Consider the following 26162-nt stretch of genomic DNA (forward strand, 5'->3'; position numbering starts at 1 on the left):
CTATCTATTTTTAGTAAATAGAAACTGCTAAATACATTTTATCATCAGCAGTATGTAGCTGTCTTGTGACTTCTGGCACTGGTTAAAGCTTGTAGGAGGAGTTTTCATTCTCCTCTGACTGTCCTATGAGGCTGCGTGACTCCTGACCCTGACAGTGTTGATAGGCCCTGTGCTGATCACATGCACCATGCACTGGAAAAAAAACAAAAAAAATCTCTTGCAATACACACTAAACTGAGCATGTGCAGCATGCCCCCAAGACTCTGTACTATCAGGAGATAGATTGGGGACTGTGGAAGAGGGGGCAGATCAGAGAAGACAGGGTCAGACAGCCTTTTTACACATGTGTAAGATTAACCCCTTATGTTCCACAGTGAGTATAAAAACCATGCTTTCCTGCATATATAGACTGATTTTACTGTTGTGGGTTTAGCAACACTTTAATCTGATAATTGATGGAGATATACCATAGAAACAGAGGTATCGGCCAACAGAAACCAGACATGCATGGCACAGAAATTTAGAACCTATGTCAGGTTTTACTAGGATTTGCGTTTCAATTGTGAGGATTTGCAATTCATTCCTGCTTTGTCAATTCCTCAGGAAACAATAAAAAATCTTCCCGGCAGGTGAAAGAATAGCCTTACAAAGGTTCTAATCCTTCCCCAATGATTTCTGGAACCAAAGAAAAATAGTTTGAGCTGGAGCTGCACAAGTGAACCCGGTGGTAGGTATTTATCCAGCACTTTATCCCTTGTGTACAATTACATGAAATAAGCAAATAATGATTTCAATGGTCAAAGAACTGTCCTATTTGCATCTGTCCCAAAGGTGGCTTCTTGACTTCATAGCAGCATTGGGGGCGTCCTCACTCCTAGACAGGAACTCTTGAGGGACCATTGGAAGGAATTCTGCTCTTTCTTATTTGACTCAAGTGTTTGCGAGATCTGAGCACTTTCACTCTCACCTCAAAGACTTCTTGAATAGCTTTACGAAAGCAATGGAAATTGTAATCTATTAAACCTGTACAAAGACATACAATTGAAAGTATTTAAAGCAATAAAAGACGATGTTGCAGATTCTAAAGGCTACAGTATATCAAGCAGTATGCATCAATGTAGCACCAGTTTAGTTATACTGTATAGATAGTTCTGTGCTCCTTTTCTTCCTGTACATAATATTGTTTTATATATCTGTTCCACCCTTTTTTTTTTTTTTTTTTTAATTCCCCTCTTTGCAATGACCCCCCCCCCCCCCCCCCACCGGTGTACAGTGCTAAGTGTCAGGTTTTTTTTTTTTTTGGTATGTAAATACCTTTTGTTGTTGTCTTCAAGCTGCACTTCCTGTCCCGGCTGCCTAGGCAATTATGTCATTAGGCAAATCCCATTGACTCCTGGGATATCGACGTCAAATCTAGTGGTATTTGCAGCTCTACCCGACCGCACTTGCACTTTCCGGGTTCTTGATTGCTACTGCAACCTGCAAACAACAACCTGCGCCGTGCAGTGTCAATACTACGCAGGCGCAAAGTTGGAAGGTGTCTGCTAGGTAGCCAGCGTCACCTAATCCTGGAAATTAACAGGAGCGGGCTTCAGATGCCCATATCCAAGATGGACCCTGCCTGCTTCTGAGATCATGTAAGAGATTAGTAATTATAAATGTACTAGCGTGGAGAAATATTAGCAACAGCATGCAAATATTATTATGCAAGAACTAACAATTATGACGGAGCTTTAAAAATATATATATATATGATTGGGGGACTGGAGCTCCACTTTAACCACTTCTGGACCGGAAGGTTTTCCCCCTTAATGACCAGGCCATTTTTTACGATACAGCACTGCCTTACTTTAACTGACAATTGTGCGGTCATGCAACGCTGCACCCTAATAAAAATTGATGTCTAACTAAGTGAAGATTTGCTGTAGTATAGGGAATATTTACAGTGTCTTGAAAGTATTCATACCCCCTTGAAATTTTCCACATTTTGGCATGTACAACCAAAAACATAAATGTATTTTATTGGGATTTTATGTGATAGACCAACACAAAGTGGCACATAATTGTGCAGTTTATGTAAAATGATTTTCAAAATATTTTACATACAAATATGTTAAAAGTGTGTCGGGCATTTGTATTCAGCCCGCTTTACTCTGGTACCCCTAATTAAAATCTAGTGGAACCAATTGCCTTCAGAGAAAAAGAGAAGTCCTCTGGGCATGGGACTTTGAAGGCACCTCGTAATAATGAGTAGTATATTGATAAAAAGATTTTATTTAAATCTATTGTTTATTTTTTCTAAATAAAAGCTTTTTATCAATATACTACTCATCATTACGAGGTGCCTTCAAAGTCCCATGCCCAGGGGACTTCTCTTTTTCTCCTTTATCTTAGGGATGTGGCACTTCCTTTGAGGTTTCACACTGACTGCATCTCATTAATCAATTGCCTATAGAAGTCACTTAGTTAGTACATAGAGTCCACCTGTGTGTAATTTATTCTTAGTATAAATACAGCTGTCCTGTGAAGCCCTCAGAGGTTTGTTAGAGAACCTCAGTGAATAAACTGCATCATGAAGGCCAAGGAACACACCAGACAGGTCAGGGATAAAACTGTGGAGAAGTTCTTATACAAGGGGTATAAATACTTTTTCAAGGCACTGTACAAATGTGCCTTCTGTCATAAATTCCTCGAGAAAATATCAGTGCATTTCCTAGTATGTGTATATCTGCAATGTGCTGCCTCAGACTGCTAGTTTCAGGAGATTTGGAGTGAGAATTGGTCATGTCACTCCTGTGCTACCCACTGTTCTCCTAACCTGAGTGCTGGTCTTAGGGCCTCTTCAAGATACAAGTCATGCACCAAGATACGGACCATGGGTTAGGCATTCCTGCAATAGCTATGTCATTTTTTGTGAAATACCCCTTTAGGCTGCTTTCACACTAAGGAGTTTTTCAGTGCTTTTGCATTAAAAAAAAGCACCTGAAAAACCCCAAAAAAATACTTCCCTTTAAAATCAATAAATGTGTTCACACTGGGTCAGTGCACTTCCGTTGCGGTGAAAAGAAATCCTGCTTGCAGCATTTTTGGTGAATGTTTGGGGAGTCTAAAAAAATTGCACTAAAAACACAACTTCACATTGAAAGCAATGGAAAACAGGGTAAAAACGCAGCAAAAAATGCATTTTTGATGCAGCTTTTGAGTCACATGTATCCTTTAAAAACCGCACAACAAGCGCATATATGTTTTTGTTGTGTTTGTGCAGCAGATCAGTGTGAAAGAAGCCTTAAGCCTGGTAAACACTAAAGCCCCGTACACATGTACTGATCGTCGGCCGAACGATCGGCCGTCTTTTGTCCAGGGCTGTCGTGTCTGTTGAAAACTGCAAAAGACTGCACACGAATTTTGTCGGCCAACAACAGCCGACTGCAGAAATGATGTCATGTGATGGTTAACTTTCCTTGTCTTTTCTTTTCTGAGCATGCCCAGTCTTGCTAATCTGCTGTCTGTCAGCCAAAATCTGTACTGACTGGTGAACAATCGGCCGTTCTGGTGACGGACAACAAAAATTTTAAAGTCTGCACGACAGATTCTGTTCGGCCGAAAATGCGCTGTCGGCTGTCGGAAGCATCATACTAATAAGCCTACAATCGAATATTTACGGCCGACAATCGGTACGTGTGTACGGGGCTTAAGACCCCTTTCACACAGGCCACTATTGCCACTCATATAGTGGTCATATTGCCACTGTTAAAAGCATGTTTTGTTATTTTGAAATTCCAACACTCCTGGCACAAAGATTACTTACATTTGTACAGTGCGTTTATATGCGATTACTTGCGTTTACAGCGTTTAGCTGCGGTAGTAGATTCTTGCCTTTTGTATAGCAACTGTTTATTTTTTCTTTGTAATGCGATTAACTGAGTTTATATACAGATAACTGTGGTACATCGCTCCTGGACACTGTCAACTTTATTTTTCTTAAATCACAAAACGGTATGTTATGAAAACATTGCTAAACGCAGTGTGTGAACAGGGCCATAGGGATGCATTGTCTGAATTTAGCTGTGGTAAATAAGTTCCTCTTTCCGCAGATTAAAGCTGAAATCTAACCACTTGTGTGAAAGGGGCCTAACAGTTGACAGCTCCAGTTGGAGCCACTGTACTAACAGTGTGACATTAGTACAGCAATCTCCCCCACTAAGCTGGGAACACTCCAATGAGCGCTGATCGGGAGTTGGTCAGCTGCTAGTTTTCCAGCATGCTTGTTCAACAGAAGCCAGACAGATGGCCGGCTTTTGTCGGACCGACTAATATACACATTGGTGGAATGTCTCCTGACATTTAGCCCATGTGTACTAAAGAAAGAAAAGGATTAGTTTACACTTAGCATTGAAGGGGAGCAAAAAAAAAAAAAAACAGGCAGCTGAGTCATGTTTTTACAGCCCCTCAATCTCCTTCCTGAGTGTTAAAAGAAAAAAAAATCCTGATCACCACCTAGAGTAGTACAGTGACACTATGATAACACTGCACTGCTCTGGTCACAGTATGTAACAAAAAAAAAATTATATTAAAAAAAAAAAAATGTAAGAAAAAAAAAGATGATTACTTTTTTTTACATACTGTCACCAGTCAGTATCCCTTATCACTGCCACCCCAGTCATATGATGATGTTGTACTGCTCTGGTGATAGTAAATAAAATAAAGAATTGAGAAAAAAATACATTTTATTTATTTTTTACATTTTCAAAAAAAACTGTGACAAAAAATTACAACTTTAAAAAACGATGCCTCTTAATAAATACCTTAGAATGTCTACTTTCCAAAAAGGGGTAATTTGTCATTACCCCTTTTTGGAAAGTAGGGGGGGGTATTACTACTGTCCTGGCATCAATGCATCAGGATTGATCAATTTTCATATATACTGTATGTACCATAGCTTGTAGACTCTATAACTTTCACACAAACTAAATAATATACACTGATTTGGGTTATTTTTACCAAAGAAATGTAACAGTATAAATTCTGGCCAGAAAATTTATGCAGAAAAATTACTTATTTTCAAAATTGTATGACAAAAACAGAAAAATTCTACTTAAAAAAAAATAAAAAAAAAAACATCTTTTTTTGTTTATTTAGAAAAAATAACCCAGTGGTGATTACAGTAAATACCTCCAAAAGAAAGCTCTGTTTTAATCATTTGGGTATAGTGTTGCAGGACTGAGTGATAGTCATTTAAAATGTGACAGTGCTGAAAGCTGAAAATTGGCCTGGGCAGGAAGGGGCTGAAACTGTCCTGTACTGAAGTGGTTAAACATACCCCCCAACCATCCCGGATTTGCCGGGACTGTCCTGGAATTGGAAGTAATTCCCAGCATCCCGTGAACCCCCCAGTTCATTGAGGGAACCATGCATGCCAACATGTACTGTGACATACTGAAGCAGAGCATGATCCTCTCCCTTCGGAGATTGGGCTGCAGGGCAGTATTCTAACATGATAATGACCCCAAACACACCTCCAAGATGACCACTGCCTTTTAAAGAAGCTGAGGGTAAAGGTAATGAACTGTCCAAGCATGTCTGCAGATCTAAACCCTATTGAGCATTTGTGGGCAGTGGCATAGCGTAGGGGGGAGGGGTGTTGGGGGGGGCCAGCCGCACCGGGTGCAAAATCCGGGGGGCGCATCCCGCGACCCCGCCAGTGTCACTACGCGGCCGTTTTTTTTGTAATGGAACACCGGCCCACCATGTTCCTGAGACGACTTAAATTTTAAAATGGTGCCGCCCGTTGCCAACATGTCACCACATGTGCCGGCGCTGCTCTGGAAAGGCCGTACACGTTAGGCTATTCCTGGGAATAGCCTAATGTATACGAGCTTTCCCGAGTGGCGGCGGCGCATGCGCAAGGTAAGTGTGAGACTCCTCAACAGCCGCACTACCTGCCATTATGCGGGGCTGCGGGCATACACCTGTACCATCCCCGCAGCACTGCATCTCCTGTAGTATGCCCACAGCCCTGCATTCTCCTGTACCATGCCCGCAGCCCTGCATTCTCTTGTACCATGCCCCCAGCCCTGCATTCTCCTGTAAAATGCCTGCAGCCCTGCATTCTCCTGTACCATGCCCCCAGCCCTGCATTCTCCTGTAAAATGCCTGCAGCCCTGCATTCTCCTGTACCATGCCCTCAGTCCTGCATTCTCCTGCACCATGCCCGCAGCCCTGTATTCTCCTGCACCATGCCCGCAGCCCTGCATTCTCCTGTACCATGTCCGCAGCCCTGCATTCTCCTGTACCATGCCCTCAGTCCTGCATTCTCCTGCACCATGCCCGAAGCCCTGCATTCACCTGCACCATGCCCGCAGCCCTGCATTCTCCTGTACCATGCCCGCAGCCCTGCATTCTCCTGTACTATGTCCGCAGCCCTGCATTCTCTTGTACTATACCCACAGCCCTGCATTCTCAAGTACCATTACCATGCCCACAGCCATGAATTCTCCTGTACCATGCCCGCAGGGGGGGTCAGTGTAGGGGGGGTCAGTGTAAGTGTCAGTGTAGGAGGGATCAGAGTAAGAGGGGTCAGTGTAGGGGAGGTCAGTGTAGGTGTCAGTGAAGGGGTCAGTGTAGGTGTCAATGAAGGGGTCAGTGTAGGTGTCAATGAAGGGGGGTCAGTGTAGGTGTCAGTGTAGGGGAGTCATTGTAGGTGTTCGTGAAGGAGGGGTCAGGTTAGGTGTTAATGTGGGGGGGGGGTCAGTGAAGGGGTCAGTGTAGGTGTCAATGTGGTGGGGGGGTCAGTGTAGGGGGGTCAGTGTAGGTGTCAGTGAAGGGGTCAATGTAGGGGGGTCAGTGTAAGGGTTCAGTGAAGGGGGATGTTAGTGTAGGGGGATTAGTGTAGGGGGGTCAATGTAGGGGGGTCAGTATAAGGGGGGGTCAGTGAAGGTGTCAGTGTAAGGGGGTCAGTTTAGGTGTCAGTGTGGGGGGTCAGTGTAGAGGGGTAAGTGTCAGTGTAGGGGGAATCAGTGTAGGGGGGGCCAGTCTAGGTGTCAGTGAAGAGGTCAGTGAAGGTGTCAGTGTAGGGGTCAGTGTAGGTGTCAGTGAAGGGGGGGGTCAGTGAAGGAGGGGCAGGGAAGAAGGGTCAGTGAAGGGGGGTCAGTGTATGTGTCACTGTAGGGGGGTCAGTGTAGGTGTCAGTGAAGGGGTCAGTGTAGGGGGGGTCAGTGTAGGTGTCAGTGAATGGGGTTCAGTGTAGGGGGGCCAGTCTAGGGGGGTCAGTGAAGGAGGGGCAGGGAAGAAGGGTCAGTGAAGGGGGCAGTGTAGGTGTCACTGTAGGGAGGTCCATGTAGGTGTCAGTGAAGGGGTCAGTGTAGGTGTCAGTGAAGGGGTCAGTGTGGGGGTGTAAGTGTAGAAGTTAGTGTAGTAATAAGGTAGGTCAGTGTAGTGATCAGGTCAGTTAGTGCATGAATCAGGTAAGTCTGTGTAGTGGTGAGGTAGGTGTCAGTATAGTAAACAGGTAGGTCTCTGTAGTGGTCAGATAGGTCTCTGTCGGTGTCAGTATAGTGATCAGGTAGGTTAGTGCAGGAAACAGGTAGGTCTGTTTAGTGGTCAGTGTAATTGTCAGGTAGGTTTGTGTAGTGGTCAGGTAGGTTTGTGTAGTGGTCAGGTAGGTCAGTGTGGGAATAAGATAGGTTAGTGTAGGTGTCAGTATACAAATGAGGTAGGTCAGTGTAGTGATCATGTTGGTTAGTGCAGGAATAAGGTAGGTCAGTGTAGGAATAAGATAGGTCAGTGTAGGTGTCTGTGTAGTGGTCAGGTAGGTTTGTGTAGTGGTCAGGTAGGTCTGTGTAGTGGTCAGGTAGGTCTGTGTAGGTGTCAGTATAGTAATCAGGTAGGTCAGTGTAGGAGTAAGGTAGGTCTGTGCAGTGGTCAGCTAGGTCAGTGTAGGTGTCAGTGTAGTGGTCTAGTAGATTTGGGTAGGGGGCGCAAATTACTTACCTTGCCACGGGCGCTGACAACCCACACTATGCCACTGTCTGTGGGGCATCCTCATACGGAAGGTGGAGGAGCGCAAGGTCTCTAACATCCACCAGCTCTGTGATGTCATCATGGAGGAGTGAAGGAGGACTCCAGTGGCAACCTGTGAAGCTCTGGTGAACTCCATGCCCAAGAGGGTCAAGGCAGTGCTGGAAAATAATGGTGGCCACACAAAATATTGACACTTTGGGCCCAATTTGGATATTTTTTACGTAGGGGTGTACTCACTTTTGTTGCCAGTGGTTTAGACATTAATGGCAGTGTGTTGAGTTATTTTGAGGGGACAGCAAATTTACACTGTTATACAAGCTGTACACTCACTACTTTACAATGTAGCAAAGTGTAATTTCTTCAGTGTTGTCACATGAAAAGATATAATAAAATATTTACAAAAATCTGAGGGGTGTACTCACTTTTGAGAGATACTGTATGTGTGTGTATGTGTATATATATGTGTGTGTGTGTGTGTTTGTGTGAGGTTGTATGGGTCTGTCTGTATGTGAGTGTGTGTGACTGTGTATATATGTGTGTGTGTGTGTGTGTGTGACTGTGTATATGTGTGTGTGTGTGACTGTGTATATGTGTATGTGTGTGTGTGTGTGTGTGACTGTGTATATGTGTGTGTATGAGGCTGTATGGGTCTGTATGTGGGTGTGTGTGAAAATGTTTGTGTGTCTTTCTATATGCTGCCAAATAATAACTAATGTGAACCCAGCATCAATTCAATAAAATACATGATATAACTACCACCATAAAAAAAAAAAATAAATAAGTACAAAATTCATATAAAGTGAAGTGTAATGTTTCATGCAGTACTGCACTTGGTCGTTCTTTCATCATCTGCGAATTTTCATGAACTTCTTCAATCACCTATTTATTGATTTATTTCTATTTTATGAACTTTCCAAAGCATTTATTTTTGGCTTTATTTATTACACTTCCCTTTTTGTAAATTTTGTATTTTATATTTAACACATTTGTTTTAGTGATATTCTTTGTATTATTGTGAGTAGATACAGTGAGTGCTGCTGTCAATTGTTAATATCATTTTTTATGATTTCTGTTATTGGAACTTTACAGGATGTTTTCCCCTTTTTTGTTATATTGTCTTTTTGTATGGCCTTTTTCACAAGGGTAATGATACCCCAGAGAACGAACGAGTCATTTTTCCGCAGTGTCTGTAACTTCCAGGGGCTCATACCCCCAACTGTCCTGAATTTGCTGGGACCATCCTGAGATTTGATTTAAATTCTTGGCATCCCGGTGAATCCGTGCTGGATCCTGGAGCCCAGTGTCGGAACTAATTTCGGCACTAAGCTCCCAGTAACTGGCCTGACCAGTAACTGACCTGACGGAGCAGGCTAGCATGGACACATGGAAAACCAACTTTGCATCTCTTACGGGGTGTCTGGGGTACCACACTCTGCTATTTGCCCCTCCCTGTACAACACACCACAGAGTGGACTGAAGCAGCCTCCTCGGCGCTGACATTCTAATGTACACAGAGGAAGAGGAGGGACACCACTTTACATGAGCTGTGCTGATGAGTTTATTATAGATGGTGACTTACAGAGAAGGGGGGCACAATGACCAGGAAAAGGGTGTAGGGGGCAGATAACAGCGGTGTACACTAGGAGAAGTGATTTGGCAGGGCCAGTGGTAAGGTGATATTTGCTGGGGGGGGGGGAGCTTTTGGAGGGGAGAAGATTTGTGCTAGAAGGGGAGGGGGTTGGATTTTAAATCCCCCCACCCCTAGCTTCTAGCACAAATCCTTTCCCCTCCTAAAGAACCCCCCTTCACATATCTGCCCCCCCACACACCTTCTGGCACAAGTCCACACCCCTCCCAAAACACCCCAGCATATATCTGGCCACCCCACCCCACTTTCTAGCACAAGTTCTCTCCCCTCCAAAAACATCCCCCAGGACATATCTGACCACCCACATCCCACCTTCTTGCACAAGTCCTCTCCCCTCCCAGATCCCCCCCAGCACATATCTAACCCCCCACCCCACCTTCTAGCACAAGTCCTCTCTCTTCCCAAAGCGCCCCCCCAGCACATATCCAAAGCCTGGGTTTTGTTTAACCATGCCCTTTAAGCCCCTCCCACTGTGAAGTTCAACTACACTCTCTTTTTGCCACAGCGTGCAAGGTGCATCGCAGGTCTCTGCCTTCCTCAAGTGTCCCTCATTCTCAAGTTTGAAAGTTGTGAGGTATGGGTTAAAGGAGACCTATAATTAGAAATTTCTTACTTTCAGGAAAATATTAGCTCTTTGTCATATTGATCAATAGCTTTGCTACTTTCTAAATTACTGACTTATGCAGGCCATACACGGGTCGAATTCTGAACAAATTTTCTTTCGAAAATCAGAAATTCTGTGCGTTTTGTGCTTGGATGGTGCCACCATTGATTTGGAAATTCGACCAACCAAGATTTTAATTTCACCTCATGTTGCTACAGAAAATAATTTTCATGGCCGGGAATCTTGTTTATTTTTTTCTGGGAATTTTCTTTTCTTGCACTTGTAGCACCCTACAAGGTAGGTGCTAGGTAAAGTATAGTAGGCCTTGTATGCTTAACAGCAGGGCCATGATTTTCAGCTGGGCTGTCATGTCTCCCAGGTGTGACTGTTGAGACTGGGGAGTCTCCCCACTGTACCTAATGAGAGGGTTCTCATTGGGCAGTGGAGGAAACCCAGCCAATGGTTCACTCAGGCCTGTATCTACCCCAGAGAGGCAGATTCTGCTGCACAGCATTCTGGGAGTGGGTACAAGTTTGAGGGGAACACATGACGCAGTGTCTTTTGCGGGAAGCAGAGTCCCAGGAGGGAGAGTACGGCTGTCTCTCCTCCTGTCAGAGGAATCGGGTGTCCCAGGGGGCTTGCCTGAGGGGACAGAGGGCTGAGCTGCAGAGAGGATCCAGTGTGCGGAGGACCAGCGGAGCAGAGAGGGGTTAGGTTTCAGGAAAGCATTCCCAGTTCGTAAGTACTGCAAATTGCCCCTGGGGGTCTGCCTAGAGAGAGGGGACCACTCCGGTGAAGGTCAGAGGGATCCAGGAGCTAGCTAGCCGGTGCAGGAACAAGTGTAAAGGGGGTGCCAGTGTTGACCCTGAAGAGTAAAGGGGATGCCAGTGTGTGGACTCTGAAGCATAGAGGGGGTGCCTAGTGAGAGGACCCTGAAGTGTAGAGGGGGTGACTAGCGAGAGGACCCTGAAGTACAGAGGGGACGCCAGGGGTTGGGCCCTGAAGTGTTAAAAGTGTACAGCATGCAGTGTGCAGTGTTGAGAGTTGCAGCAGCAGAAGCAGTATACAGAGGCTACCTCAGTCAGGAAGGACTGGAGGGAGCAGTGTTCGGGACCTTTGAGCTAACCAGAGAGTCAGGAGTCAGTTCTCCGTACAGTCCGGGACTTTTGAGCTAACCAGAGTGTCAGAAGTCAAGTTCAGGTACAGTACAGCAAGTCAGTGTTTTCCAAGTGCCAGCAAGCGTTGGTCGTCATCCAGCCTGCGTAAAGACAGTGCTGAAAGGCATTTTTCTCCAAAGTGTCCCATTTGTACCTAGTTGAGCCAGAGGAGTATCCCACTCATTCCCTTCTCCCATCCCCATTGTTAAATAAACAAAACAAACCAAAGATGCCGGATTGGTCCTTGACTCAAATCTCACACTTGGGCATTTAGTTTAAATGGGCTGAAGGTGTTACCGGTAACCATGGCAGACCCACATCAGGCCCAATGCCTGGAAATCCTGCTACACACTTATGCACATTTATTTTTTGATTATATTTCCTTTACGATTCTCCCAGCATTGATTAGAAAATCTTTTGTTTTTGAAAACATTTCCAACATGCCATCACTAAAATTCGATGGCCGCAAGAAAATCGGTTGTTGCTGCAGCACATTAATGGTGCGAAATTCAAACTTAAATTCTTAGATTCTTAAAAGAAAATTTTTTCAAAATTTGACCTATGTATGGCTGACCTTAGAACAAGTATGCAGATTAGAACTGACTTAAAACTACAATTCCTAGGTCTGAAGTTCTGCTATAATAAACAGTGTGCAATCAGGTTTTTATTGCAGAAGGAACAGGCACTGTCTTTTCTGCAATAAAATGCACCTACCTGTGTTCTTCAGTCCTGTAAACTGGGCTGCGCATGTGCAGCTTAGTTTACAGTGTAGGGGTTGGTCTCTGAGTGCCAGTGTTCTATTGAATAGCGCAGATCGTTAGACGATCTACACATGCGCAGTACGTAACGTCACTCCAGCTGATCTCCCCATCAGCTTGCATGATGTCAACAGTGCACATGTGCAAATCGTCTGAGAATTGTTGTAGAATTTCATATTAACCCATGTATTTCATATTATTCATATTAATTGCATATGTTATTAACCACTTTCCAACCGGGCCATAGCCGAAAGACGGCTACAGCGCGGTTGTCTAGTTCTGGGAGGGCGTACATGGACGTCCTCCCAGAATCGCGCTCCTGCGCGCCCCCTGGGGCGTGCACACGGGAGTGTCCGTGCTCGCCAGGTCCCGGGGACCCGATGCATCACGGATCGCGGTAAAGGGCCAATGAGAGCGGTCCTTTACCACGTGATCGCTCCGTCCAATGACGGAGCGATCACTTCACAACAAACCGGCGCATGTCCGGTTCATTTCTCTCCTCTCCTCGCATGCTGTACACAGCAATCGGTACAGCGTGCGAGGAGAGGAGAGAAACTGCAGCTGCACGCCTCCTCTGCCTCATCTGTGCCCTGGATCAGTGCCTCCTTTGCCTCAACTGTGCCCTGGATCAGTGCCTCCTCTGCCTCATCTGTGCCCTGGATCAGTGCCTCCTCTGCCTCATCTGTGCCCTATCAGTGCCTCCTCTGCCTCATCTGTGCCCTATCAATGCCTCCTCTGCCTCATCTGTGCCCTATCAGTGCCTCATCTGTGCCCCATCAGTGCCTCCTCTGCCTCATCTGTGCCCCATCTGTGCCCTATCAGTGCTAATCCATGCCACATCAGTGCTCATCAGTGCCACATCCATCCCACGTCAGTGCTCGTCAGTGCCTCATCCGTGCCACATCAGTGCCACATCCATGCCACATCAGTGCTCATCCGTGCCACATCCATGCCACGTCAGTGCTCATCCGTGCCACATCCATGCCACATCAATGCCATGTCAGTGCTCATCCGTGCCACATCCATGCCACGTCAGTGCTCATCCATGCCACATCCGTGCCACGTCAGTGCTCATCTGTGCCACATCTGTGCCATGTCAGGGTGCTCATCTGTGCCTCATCCATGCCACGTCAGTGCTCATCCATGCCACATCCATGCCACGTCAGGGCTAATCCATGCCACATCAGTGCTCATCAGTGCCACATCCATCCCACGTCAGTGCTCATCAATGCCACATCCATGTCAAGTCAGTGCTCATCCGGGCCACATCCATGCCACATCAGTGCTCATCCGGGCCACATCAATGGCACATTAGTGCCACATCAGTGCCACTACAATGCTTATCAGTGCCTCACAAAATTGTAATAGGAAGTCAAGAAATGACGGTGCTCCCTGCTTGTTGGGCCTCTGTATGTGGTCAGTCTGTGGAAAAGTGTCACATATGTGGTATCGCCACACTCAGGAGGAGTAGTAGAATGTATTTTTGGGTGTTTCATTTTTTGCTATGTACAGTACATGCTATATGTTAGAAATGTCTTATAAATGGACAACTTTGTGTAAAAAAAAGCGTTTTGGTTTTCTTTCCACATTTTCCAAAAATTTGTGGAAAAAAATGACATGTTTAAAAGACTCATTATGCCTCCTAGATTATGTGTTGGGGTGTTTTCTTTCCAAAATGGGGTCATTTTATTGGGGTTTCCATTGTCCTGGTGCTCCAGGGCCTTCAAAAGTGTGATAGGTCGTCAGAAAATTATATGTGTAATTTTTGCTTCTAGAACGCCTGACGGTGCTCCTTGGATGTTGGGCCTCTGTATGTGGTCAGGCTGTGGAAAAGTCTCACACATTTGGTATCGCCATACTCAGGAGGAGTAGCAGAATGTATTTTGGGGTGTAGTTGCAAGTATGCCTGTACAGTGTGTGAGAAATAACTTCGTAATATGACCATTTTGTGAAAAATATCTATATTTTTTTTAAATCTTCATTTTGCAAAGAATTGTGGGAAAAAATTACAACTTCAAAAAACTCACCATGCCTCTTACTAAATACCCTGGAATGTCTACTTTCCAAAAAGGGGTCATTTGGGGGGTATTTGTACTTTACTGGCTTGTTAGGGTCTCAAGAATTGAGATAGGACGTCAGTACATCAGGTGTGATCAATTTTCAATGATTGGTACCATAGGTTGTAGACTCTATAGCCTTCACAAAGACCAAAAAATGTATACTTATTTGGGTTATTTTTACTAAAGATATGTAGCAGTATAAATTTTGGCCAAAACTTATGAAGAAAAATGACTAAATTTGCAAAATTTAAAACCGAAACAAAGAAAAATGCATTTTTTTTACATTTTCGGTCTTTTTTCATTTATAGCGCAAAAATTTAAAAACCCAATTATGATTAAATACCACCAAAAGAAAGCTCTGTTTGTGTTAAAAAAAGGACGGAAATGTCATATGGGGACAGTGTTGCATGACTGAGTAATTGTCATTCAAAATGTGAGAGCACTGAAAGCTGAAAATTGGTCTGGTTAGGAAGGCGGTTTAAGTGCCCAGTGGGCAAGTGGTTAATATTATTATTAATAATATTATTATCATAGTAATAGTGGAATTATCATCAATATTATCATTAATCAATTTTAAAGCAATAGTTATTAGTCTTTAGTAATGTATACTATATTATTTCATAATATATAAAGCTATTTCTAAAAGTTGAACTCTACATGACCTCTCTGCTTCATACTGGTATGTTTTATAACAGTGGTCCTCAACTCTGGTCCTCAGGGCCCACTAACAGGCCAGGTTTGCAAGATAACTAAATTACATCACAGGTGATCTCATTTGCTTATCAGTGATTGCAGTATTCTAGTCTGCATCTCCCCAAGGTAATACTTAAAATCTGGCCTGTTAGTAGGCCCTGAGGACTGGAGTTGAGGACCACTGTTTTATAAGACAGTCAAAAGTTTACTGGGTGAAAGTTTACTTGGATAAAGGTCAGACAGTTTAAGGCATCGGTGTCCGAACTGCAGATGTCCACTATTTTTTTACTTAAGGTAATTACATTGACCTATGTTTTGACAACCAAGCATATTGTACCACATGTAATTCTATGTCAAAAATTGTTAAAAGAAGGCTTTCTTTCTTTGAACAAGTAATGAATTTGTTTCCAGCTGCAGCTGTTGTTATTAAACCTCCCTTCTTTTTTGGAAATGTATTGCCTGGTCTTTTGTTACTTTGCTACATCAGAATCTAATGGTCACATTCTGCCTCGCTCAAGAGATCAGCTGGGGTGACGTTACGTCCTGCACATGCGCAGATCATAAGGAACATTATCCGACAAGATGCACTATTCGACAGAATACCGCGATGACTAGCTCTTGCACATGTGCAGGAGTGACGTTCCCCCCAGCCAATAAAGAGGCCCCAAACAGCACTTAGAATAAGGTGCATTTGGACAGGTAAGTATTCACCCTTTACTTCCGCTTTAAGTTATCAAGCCACATACATCCATGCACCAACCATTTTCGTAAGGAAGTCTACAAAAACAGCCTCTCAGGTGACTTCCAGCAAGTGGTTAATATCTCAGTAGCAAGAGATTAAAATCAGTTGTGTAGGTTAGCCTAGGGCTACAATGGCGATTAAATATATTTGCTGTTGGGAAATTAACTACTGTTTAACAGTCATCTCATTAGAATCACACTGATTCCATCATGCTGCACGTGAGACGACTTCAAACGAGTCTCAGCAGCATGTAGCCTACTCTCCAGGTTTAACCTCTTTTTTTGCCAATGTTAATCATTACCTGTATTACCTATACCTGTATAGCTGAGTGAAATAAGCTCTAAGCCCCCGTTCACATCTGCGCGATTTGACATGCAATTTGACATGTCAAATCGCTTGCCAAATCACAGCCTATTGCCGGTAACAGCACTGTCCAAATAGGTGTGACACCGATTTTGTGGTGCTGCACCGATTTCCAAAAGAAGTTCCTGCCCTACATTTGGCGACTTCGGGGGCGATTTCAATAGACATCTGTGCATGAACCCCCACAGATGACTTTCAAGTCGCCCCTGAACTTGGGCTTAAATGCGGGTTTGAAATTGTGCGAGTTCAGCTGAATCCTTACTGTACATAAGAGAGAGCCTCTAAGTGCAATATTAAAAGGTTTATTATAGAGCACAATGGGTTAAAACACTTACAGGATCGTGGTTTAAAGACGGCATATCATAGAAAAGTCCTCATGCAAGTCGCTTGTCCTTCGTCTTATCTGCGGGGTAGAGTGGAGAGAGCTGTCCAGCAGCTGTCAGATTCCCTTCATCTGACGAAGGAGCCACACATGCTCCGAAATGCGTTACCGTCCACTGCCCTCATCTGACTCCACATCGGCCACGTGCATTCCAGCGTGGTTCCGGAAGATCTCCTCCTCGCTACTGTACGTCTTACGGGAATCTTACAACTGCTGGACAGCTCTCTCCACTCTCCTCCGCAGATAAGGTGAAGAACAAGCGACTTGCATGAGGACTTTTCTATGACATGCCTTCTTTAACCACGATCCTGTCAGTGTTTTTAACCCCTTGTGCTCTACAATAAACCTTATTATATTGCACTTAGAGGCACCTTTCTCTCTTTCTCATGATCTTTTAGAGTTGCTTTTCCTCTCCTAAGTGCAGCCTGAAGTGCCGTCCCCCCACCACTACTCAGGACCGGTCATCCACCCCCACCGGAGCGCCCTCATCTCTCTCTCTTCCTTACCGTACGTACCCTTAGGTTCAGTTCACACTGCCGCGACTGCCGCCACTTGGGCTCTGACTTGTGAGACCCCAAGTTGCATGGCATGTGAAATCCGATGTTAGTCAATGAGAGTTGCCTTCATTAGCACTATTGAAGTCGCTCCGACTTTAGAAAAGGTTCCTGTACTACTTCAATCGGCTTATATCCTTCTTGTGCCTATAGACTTTAATGGAAGTTGCCTCCAAGTCAGATCTTCATCTATATTGATGAGGTTTGGATACGACATTCCAGGCGTTCCCCAAATTCGATTCTACAGTCACATCAAGTCGCATCAAAGTAGTACTCAAGTCTCCAGCAAATCACCAGGAAATCGCCTGAAAAAGTCGCACCGTAGATCGCAGCAGTGTGAACCGAATGGGACACTTTGTTTGGGTTTTGTTCTGGGCTAGTCACCATAGCATGATATCACAGATAAAACTCACCTTGCTCTTTCCCTAAAAGTCATTTTGAAAAAAAAATTATAAAAAAATTATTTAAAAAAATATTTAATTACCTTTTCTTTCAAAACTTTCTTCTCTGACAAAACACACAAGTGCTAGAAATTTTGTAACTTCCTTTAGATACAAAACAGTTGTGTTGTTTAGCTTTATGATTGCCAGAGACTCTTTGTCATAAGGGGTACCTGCTCCTTTCAACCTGTTATAAAAAATGTAAAAAATAGAAGTTCTATTAAAGAGAACCCAAACCTGTATGACATATAGCTTACATGAAAATGTTACCTTATAAAAAAAAACTTTTTTCAAACAAATGGAAAAAAAAATAACTTATCCATTGACTATAATTTCAAATCCTTTACAAACATTCAGGGCAGCCATCAGGGGGGTCAGCCCATACACATGTAGGGGGCCCAGGCGTTCCGAGGGGCCCAGCCGCCCAGGCCCCAACCAACGAGACAGAGTTGTTGCTGCTGTAGTAACTAGCAGTTGCTAAAGCAGGGTGGCTGCAGAGAAAGCCGATGCAGCTGAAGTGATGTCTCTTTGCTGGATTGGGATGTCTCTTTGCTGAATATGTGAGGCCGTCTCTGTACTGGATTGGGATGTGTCTTTGCTGAATATATGAGGCCGTCTCTTTACTGGATTGAGATGTCTCTTTGCTGCATATATGGGGATGCCGCTTTGCTGGATTGGATTCATTTTCTTGTATTAAGTTGTAAGAGTGTTAAAATAGAAGTGGGTGCACTGAAGGACTCGGTGGGATGGCCAGTGGGCAGATTTCGTGGGCCCTGTGGAATGTTGGTGGTCAGGCCCGGGGGGGGGGGGGGGGGCAGGCCTAAAGCTATGTAAGGGGCCCCAAAACTTCTGATGGCTGCCCTGCAAACATTCTTATGCATTTTTCATATTTTGATTCATTAATATACAGCGTACTCTAAAGTTGAAACTGACATTACACGTGAAATCTACATTTCAGTGGCATACCCATAGATGCAAGAAATATCAATGACTACATCAATCATGTCGCAGCACAGCTCGTATGTCTGCATGTCCACTGGAGTGCTGTCTGTTGCTATGTAGATTTTACTGACTACATCAAAAAGGAATGCTTTCTCTATCCCCGAATTCTGCAATGAAGAATGACACAGAGATTGCAATCAACAATACATACATTAGAATTAGCCCTCGTTCACATTGAATGCAGCATTGAAATTGGGGGACTGCATCTGAAATTGTACAATTTCAAAGCCACATGTCAGCGCGACTTCAGGTACGGCTTTGAAGACATGTGTGCAGCTTCGCGCACAGATGTCTATGCAAGTTGCAACCGAAAAAGTAGTGCAGGAACTACTTTTTCAAATCGACGCAGCACCACAAAGGTGGCATTGCATCAATTTGAACATGGCCGTTGCCGAAATTGGGGTGTGACTTGTCATGCGATTTTACCTTTCAAATCACATGACAAGTCTCTCCAATGTGAACAAGGGCTTAGAATCAATACTGATCTAGGATGCATTATACAGAATTATTCAATTTCTTGTTAATTGGTTGATATGACTGGTAGTTAGAATTCAATCTCAATATCACAAGTCGTTAAATTCAGACAAAATCAATTATGGATTATTTTTGGTGGTTCCGAATTCTCATAATCTTCTGGCCACTAAGGGTACTTCAAAGGCTGCTGCTGCCTTATATATACTGTATATTCCTGCTGCTTTAAACCAACACTTCACTCTCCTGCGCTGGAAGGTGGGCCTCACACAGAGGCTCTCAGGGTTTAGATGCTAGTCATCCGGGATCGTGCTTGCCTTGCTGCATCCCCAAGACTGGGGATGTCTGGATAGACTGAAAACAAGAAAAGAACACAGAGCGCACCAGCCTAGCGCATTACCTCAGATAAAACGGCTTAAAGTAATTTAAGATGTATGCTCACAAATGGAGAAAACAATAAGGCATATCAACAATAATGTTGTTGCCGCATCTGGGTTGTCGCATCACAGTGATGAAGTCCTTTGCAGTGACTTGCTGACGCATTTCTAGGACCTGCCTCTTCTTCAGAGCCTCAGAGGAAGAAGCAGGTCCTCGAAACACGTCAGCCAGTTTAATAAAGCCGTTTTATCTTAGGTAATGCTCAAAGCCCTCTGTTCTTTTTTTGTTCTCATTATGTTCCTGCTGCTGCCTGGGCATCCTAGACTTCCAGTGCCATCGGTTCCCACCCTTTTATCTTTTATTCATGGAGTTTTTAAACTAACTGGCTCAGGCTAGCTTTGACACAATCATCTCAACAGGTAGGCTTCCAGGTGCTTTGCCCCCCTTTCTGCACAAACATACATCATTTGCTGCTATGTAATGCATTCTTTATTGACGCTGGGTTCAGATTTTTACTGATTTTAATGATTCTTACACTTATTTTAAACGGTTCACAGTTGGTTTTTAAAAAAATTTGTCTAAATCATAACTGATCAAACATTTCAGAGGTTTGCTCAACTTTAATTATACCTCCCAGTAGTATAATTTTGCTGAGCCTGTCATGGATTGCTGACTTTAACCATTTGAGGACATTGGGCATGCTAGACATGCCCCAGAAAGCTTCATCACAATACACAGAGCATTTGCAGTACCCGCAGTCCTTCAGTTCCCCCCACTCTCTCAAAATTAAAGCCAGGATTTGCTGTGTATATGCAGCAGCAGAAGCCAATCCTCTGATACAGTGGGGTTGATTTACTAAAACTGGAGAGTGCAAAATCTGGTGCAGCCCTGCATGGTATCCAATCAGCTTCTAACTTCAGCTTGTTCAATTAAAACTTTAACAAAAAAACTGATTTTGCACTCTCCAGTTTTAGTAAATCAACCCCACTCTTTATGAACTGTTCAGAGGACAGATACAGTTACTAATGTATATACTCTGTTTCAATCACCGTTATAGAGGATGTATCTGGAAAAAAATGGACTATCACCTGCAAATAAGCTCAGTTCAATTAACGTGACAAATAAAGGTTGTTTTTTTTATTAAAAAAAAAAAGAAATTGGATTACCCTTATTTCTTTACGCTTTTTTAATCTTTAGTTCATCCCAATCAGCCCCAATTAACTCCTTCTTCCCCTTCTTTCTATAGCTATTATTTTCCTTATAATTTGTGTTTGTTCGTTTATATTGTTTTAAAGTGATACTAAAAAAAAGAAAAAAAATGTTTTAAATAACAAACATGTGATACTTACCTTCTCTTTGTAGTGATTTTGCAGAAAGCAGCCCCAATTCTGCTCTTTTGGGGTTCCCCACTAGCACTCTGGACTCCTCCCTCCTGCTGAGTGCCCCCATAGCAAGCTGTATGCTATGGGACAATGCTCTTGAGCCCTGCTCTGTGTGTCCAATGACAGACAAAATGGGGCTCAGCCCCGCCCCCCACTACCTCCTCACTCACTGAGATTGACAGCAGCAGCTGCCGAGGTGTGTCTGAGCCAAGAAGAAAGGAGAGAGCTGAAAGAGCCTCTGCTCTTGGGAACATTACTGGATTGAGATTGGGCTCAGGTAAGTATTAGGGGGGCTAAGGAGGACATAGAATACAAGAAGGCAAAAATCCTTCAGCCTTTAGAACCACTTTAAGTATTTAAAGCATAACTCCACTTTTGTTGAGAAAAAAACATTCCCCCCTGGGAAATCTATGTACATTGCAAGGATTTTAACAAACTTTGTTGCAGATTCCTACCTTTTGTTATTCTGAAGAAATCCCTGTTTGTTCCTCTGTGCTGAGTGGGTCTAATGGGAGTGGTTTCATAATTATCTATCAGCTGAGACAGCCTCAGGGTTCTAATGAGGAAATCTGCTGGGCCTGCATCCCTTTAGACGTGTTCCTATTGGCAGTAACTCAACAAAAATGACATTTTTGTTGCAGGAGATGCCAGAAATCTGACTTGTAGCTTAGGCAGACTTCTGGGAAAAATGGTGAGCCAATCACACAACAGTAAATGATGTTTGTGGGGTGTGGTCAGTAAACATTCTGTGTACATAACAGCTCCAGGTAGCCATATTGCATTACATTTTCAGAAAATTACAACAGCTGCAGATTGAAAAGGAAATGTAATTTTTAATAACATTCAATTACAATATGATTTGTGTCGCAATTGTATACGCTATATTGTTTTTCCTTTATTTGCTATTTTTTTACCCCACAAAAGTGGAGTTACCGTTTAAATAGTCCAATAGTCATATATTATTATCGTAATTCAAAGTTGATATTATGTGTAGATATGAATTATAAATTACCTTTTTAGTTCAGTAATCTAACTGTATTATAGGAGCATATTTATAATGCAATCCATAGGACATTTCCCCATCAGGCCTTTAGGTATAGTTCTAATGCACATTTTTGACCCACTAGATTGGGTTAAATTTGCTCCTATTTACTGTACATCTGTATTTTCCCTTCATCGATGGAAAATCTAAGTCTCAGTAACATTCATCACATCTATAACAAGGCCAGTTCTGTTTCATATTTGATACTTTGAGAGTTTGATTGTTTTTATGAATGATTCATCCATTGATCCCTGTGGAGGAACTGTCACGCTTGTATCAGCACCCCACACACATTTTTTAGATTGCAAGGTTTTTAAAGTGGAATTGCAGTCCATTAATACCAATAAAACAGCAGTTTTTTTCTGAATCCCCTCATAACATAGTTTGATTACCTCTTGATTGGGCCAATAGATCCATTATTGTTCCACTATCAATAAGAGGTCAAGCTGCTCAGCACAAGTGACAATTACAGTTAAAACTACAGAAAAACTAGACATTAACCCGCACTTAGTATCACAGTCATCAATGAAACTGCAGCAACCTCTTTCTGAATACAAGATATGTGCATACAAAAACCAAAAAAGTGTGCTGTCTCCTTAACCACTTTACCACCGGAGGATTTTGCTGTCTTCCGTCCAGGCCACTTTTTGCGATTCGGCGCTGTGTGACTTTAACTGACAATTGCGCGGTCGTGCGACGCCGTACCCAAACAAAATTTACGTCCTTTTTTTCCCATAAACAGAGCTTTCTTTTGGTGGTATTTGATCACCTGTGCGATTTTTACTTTTTGCGCTATAAACAAAAAAAGAGCGTTTATTTTGAAAAAATAACAATATTTTTAACATTTTTTTATATGAAATTCCCCCCCAAAAAAATGTAAAAACCAATTTTTTTAAAAATTTTTGGCCAATTTGTTTTCTGCTACCTATGTTTGGTAAAAAAAATCACAATAAGCGTATTTTGATTGGTTTGCGCAAAAGTTATTGCGTTTACTAACAAAGGGAAAGATTTCTGTAATTTTTGGTGTTTTTTTTTTTAACGCGTAATGGCGGCGATCTGCGATTTTTTTTTGCGGGACTGCGACATTGCGGCGGACAGATCGGACCCTTGACTGACATTTTTGACACTTTTGGGGGTACCAGTGACATTACTGCAGTAATCAGTGCTATATATATGCACTGTTACTGTAAAAATGACACTGGCAGGGAAGGGGTTAATTTTATTGGAGAGGGAGGGGTTAATGTATGCCTGGTGCTTACTGACGTGTGGGGGGGAGGGGACTGAGTGAGTCATGGACAGATCGGATGTCCAGCTATGCTGAACACTCCGATCTGTCACTCCCTGTCACTTAGGAGATCCGCCTGCTCTGTTTACACAGGCGGGCGGATCTCCACACTAGATCCCCGACGACCGGGGGAAGAGCGGTGGCGATCCTCCCCTGGCCCGACTCCCGCTGTGACTGAAAACAGCGGGAGCGAGCCACCGGCAAGCGCCGCCCAGAAGGGGGAGTGTCTGACGACGTAGTACTACGTCGTCAGACGATAACGAGCCACTCTGCCGCAGTAATATTACTGTGGGCGGTGGTAAAGTGGTTAAATTTTCATACCAAGTACTAAAGTACTATAAATATTCAATTCACACACACACACACACATATATATATATATATATATATATATATATATATATATACAGTGCTTATATGCAATAAATATGAAAAACTCATGCATAATAAAAATGAAACAAACATAAAATGCTTCAATGTGCATTGATTCAAAAATCATAAATCCTAAAGTGCTCCTGTTCATATCAATCTATAAAATGACTAATACATCAAAATGTAAGTGCAAACTTGATCAGTGTCCATAAAGAGTCCATCCACTGCATTAGAAATAGACAGACCGATGCTATCATCTCTAATTTGGACTGCACCTCTTTGTGAATGGTTACCATCACTAATACAAAGTGCTTACCAAAAGGATACCTACAGGATAATCCCCAGGTCATAAGAGGTTAACCAAGCATATGTATCCAGCAATTGTCAGCATAATGGTCGGCACCTCCCCAGGATGGCCACGGAACACCTCCTGACTCCAAAGTCTCACCACAGAAAGACAGTTTGTGACGTCATCACGCATTGTGAATACAGCACATGTTCAATAAACTCGCTTTTTAGCAGATATTGGGCCATTATTTGTTGCTTGGTCTTCTTGAGTGACACAAGGCTCTATCTGTGGTGACACAATGGAGTTAGGAGGTGTGCCGGAACCATCTGCAGTGGATGTGAACACTGATCAATTTTCTACTTTATAAATTTTGATGTGTTAGTCATTTTATAGATTGATATGAGCAGAAGAACTTTATGATTTTTTTTATCAATGCACATTGAAGCAATTTATGTTATATTAAATTTTATTCTGCTTAAATTTTTGATATTTATTGCTTATAAGCACAATGTATATACTGTGCATGAATTAAATATTTATAGTACTTTAGCACTTGTTATAAAAATGTAAAGAGACAGCACATCTTTTTTGGGTTTTTGAAAATACAGTTAAAACAAACCATAAAACGCTGCCGGGGTGTATACAATGATCTGCTTTTAATCATATGGTTTAAACCTTTTTTTTTTTCAAAAGAAAAAAAACTGTTACTGAAACAGCTTAGGAAGTGTTAGCTGTTATTAGTTTTTAATTCATTTTACTGTTACTTAAAGCTACTGTTACTTAAAGCTACACTATACTCTGGTTTTAAAAATTCTATACAAATATGTATTCATAACTCAAAAAGTACCTTTTATTTGCTGATATGACCTGACTTCCAGTTAAAGGATGGCTACAGTTATTCTTCATGGTCACACTGTATGTAAGAACATAGCCTCCCTTCCTTGCTCCCAAGATTGACTATGTACTATGAGATCGGTAGTCTGCATAAAACAGTGCACTAGCTACAACTAACATGCACTGCTTGTTCCAAAAAAAAAGAATGGCGGGGAGAAAGGAGAAGTTGGAAAGGCAGAAACTAAATTACAGGGCCATTAAAAGAGACGTATGGCCAAAGCTTTTTTTTTGGGTCACAAGAGTGCCCTAAAGCCCACTGTCCGCTGGCTTCTCAGAGCCGGTGCAGGCTCTGCAGGAATCTTGACAGTAATGTCGGGATCTACCCATATACCTGGCCGGTAGCATGCCCGGCCTCTGGGAGCCTGAGACAGCCACCACCACCCCCTCCACAGCCTAAAGCTCCAGTGATGGCTGGAGGGGCAGAACTGAGAGCAGTGACTGACAGTCACCCCTCTCTGCTCAGTGAAGACTGAGGAACTGAGTGATCAGTGGTTATTTGATTGCTAAGTTCTCTGGCTTAGAGTTGGTGGGTGGCAGCTGCAGTATCAGATTAATGCTGCAACCATATAGGCGAGTATAGATTTTTATTTTATTTTTTTGCTATCCTGCACTTCTCCTTTAAAGTGATTGTAAAGACAGAAGGTTTTTTTTTATCTTAATACATTCTATGCATTTAGATTAAAAAACCTTGCAGCAGCCCCCCTAATACTTCCCTGAGATCATCTTTATCCAGCGATGTTGCAGGAGTTTCTCAGCTGCCTGGGACTCCCTCCTCATTGGCTGAGACAACAGCGCGGCACGATTGGCTCCCACTGCTGTCAATCAAAGTCAGTCAGCCAATCAGGAAAAAGAGTGTGCAGGGCTGGATCGTGGCTCAGTGTCTGAATGGACACAGGGAGCTGTGACTTGGCTCGGGTGCCCCCATAGCAAGCTGCTTGCTGTGGGGACACTCAACAGAAGGGAGGGGCAAGGAGTGCTGCAGAGGGACCCGAGAAGAGGAGGATCCGGGCCACTCTGTGCAAAACCAACTGCACAGAGCAGGTAAGTATAACATGTTTGTTATTATAAGAAAAAAAAAAAGAAACTTTACAATCAGTTTATGTAGTTAATGTATATGGATTATTTTGGGAGAATAAGAATAGAATTCAGTGTAATTTTAAAGTTCATTTAAAGCTTCACAACCATCTAAGAATACTCTCAGCTGTCTACAACAGGGTTTCTCAACCAGGGTTCTGTGGATCTCTAGGGTTCCTCCTGAGGTTGCTAGGGCTTCTTTGAGCAATGAGCAACTTGCGCCTCTCAGATAAGTTCCCAACACCATTGTTCCTTTTAGCTATCTGTAAAGGGGTAATTCTCCCCAATGATGACAAGAGTAAGGAGCATTCTTCCCACTGACTGTCACACTAATGTGTCATGAGTTGTAGATTTTTGTTTTTTTGGAGGGGTTCCCCGAGACCAGAAATGTATTTCAAGGGTTCCTCTGTGTTGAAATGGTTGAGAAAGGCTGGTCTTCATCATGACAATGCTGCTGTTCAATTTCACTGCAGAATGAACAGGATGGAACCCTGTTAGGCTGGACGCTGGTTAGAAATCACCAAGAAATTTCCTGCCAGTCTCTATGGAATTG

General features: G+C 43.1%; 1 protein-coding gene across 1 annotated transcript in view; it reads right to left on the reverse strand.

Moving 5' to 3' along the window:
* Window positions 1-603: 603 nt before the first annotated feature.
* The window catches only part of RRAGD (Ras related GTP binding D), an 85501-nt gene continuing 59942 nt past the window's right edge, over window positions 604-26162 (reverse strand). Inside the window, exons 5-7 of the mRNA XM_082251399.1 lie at window positions 18387-18529; window positions 17465-17607; window positions 604-1023 (exon numbers count right to left, since the gene is read on the reverse strand). Coding sequence (XP_082107525.1) covers window positions 875-1023; window positions 17465-17607; window positions 18387-18529 — 435 coding nt within the window. The 3' untranslated portion in view covers window positions 604-874. The remainder of the gene's footprint in view (window positions 1024-17464; window positions 17608-18386; window positions 18530-26162) is intronic.

The sequence above is a fragment of the Pelophylax lessonae genome, assembly GCF_965119305.1.
Source record: "Pelophylax lessonae genome assembly, chromosome: 3".
Lineage (NCBI taxonomy): Eukaryota > Metazoa > Chordata > Amphibia > Anura > Ranidae > Pelophylax > Pelophylax lessonae.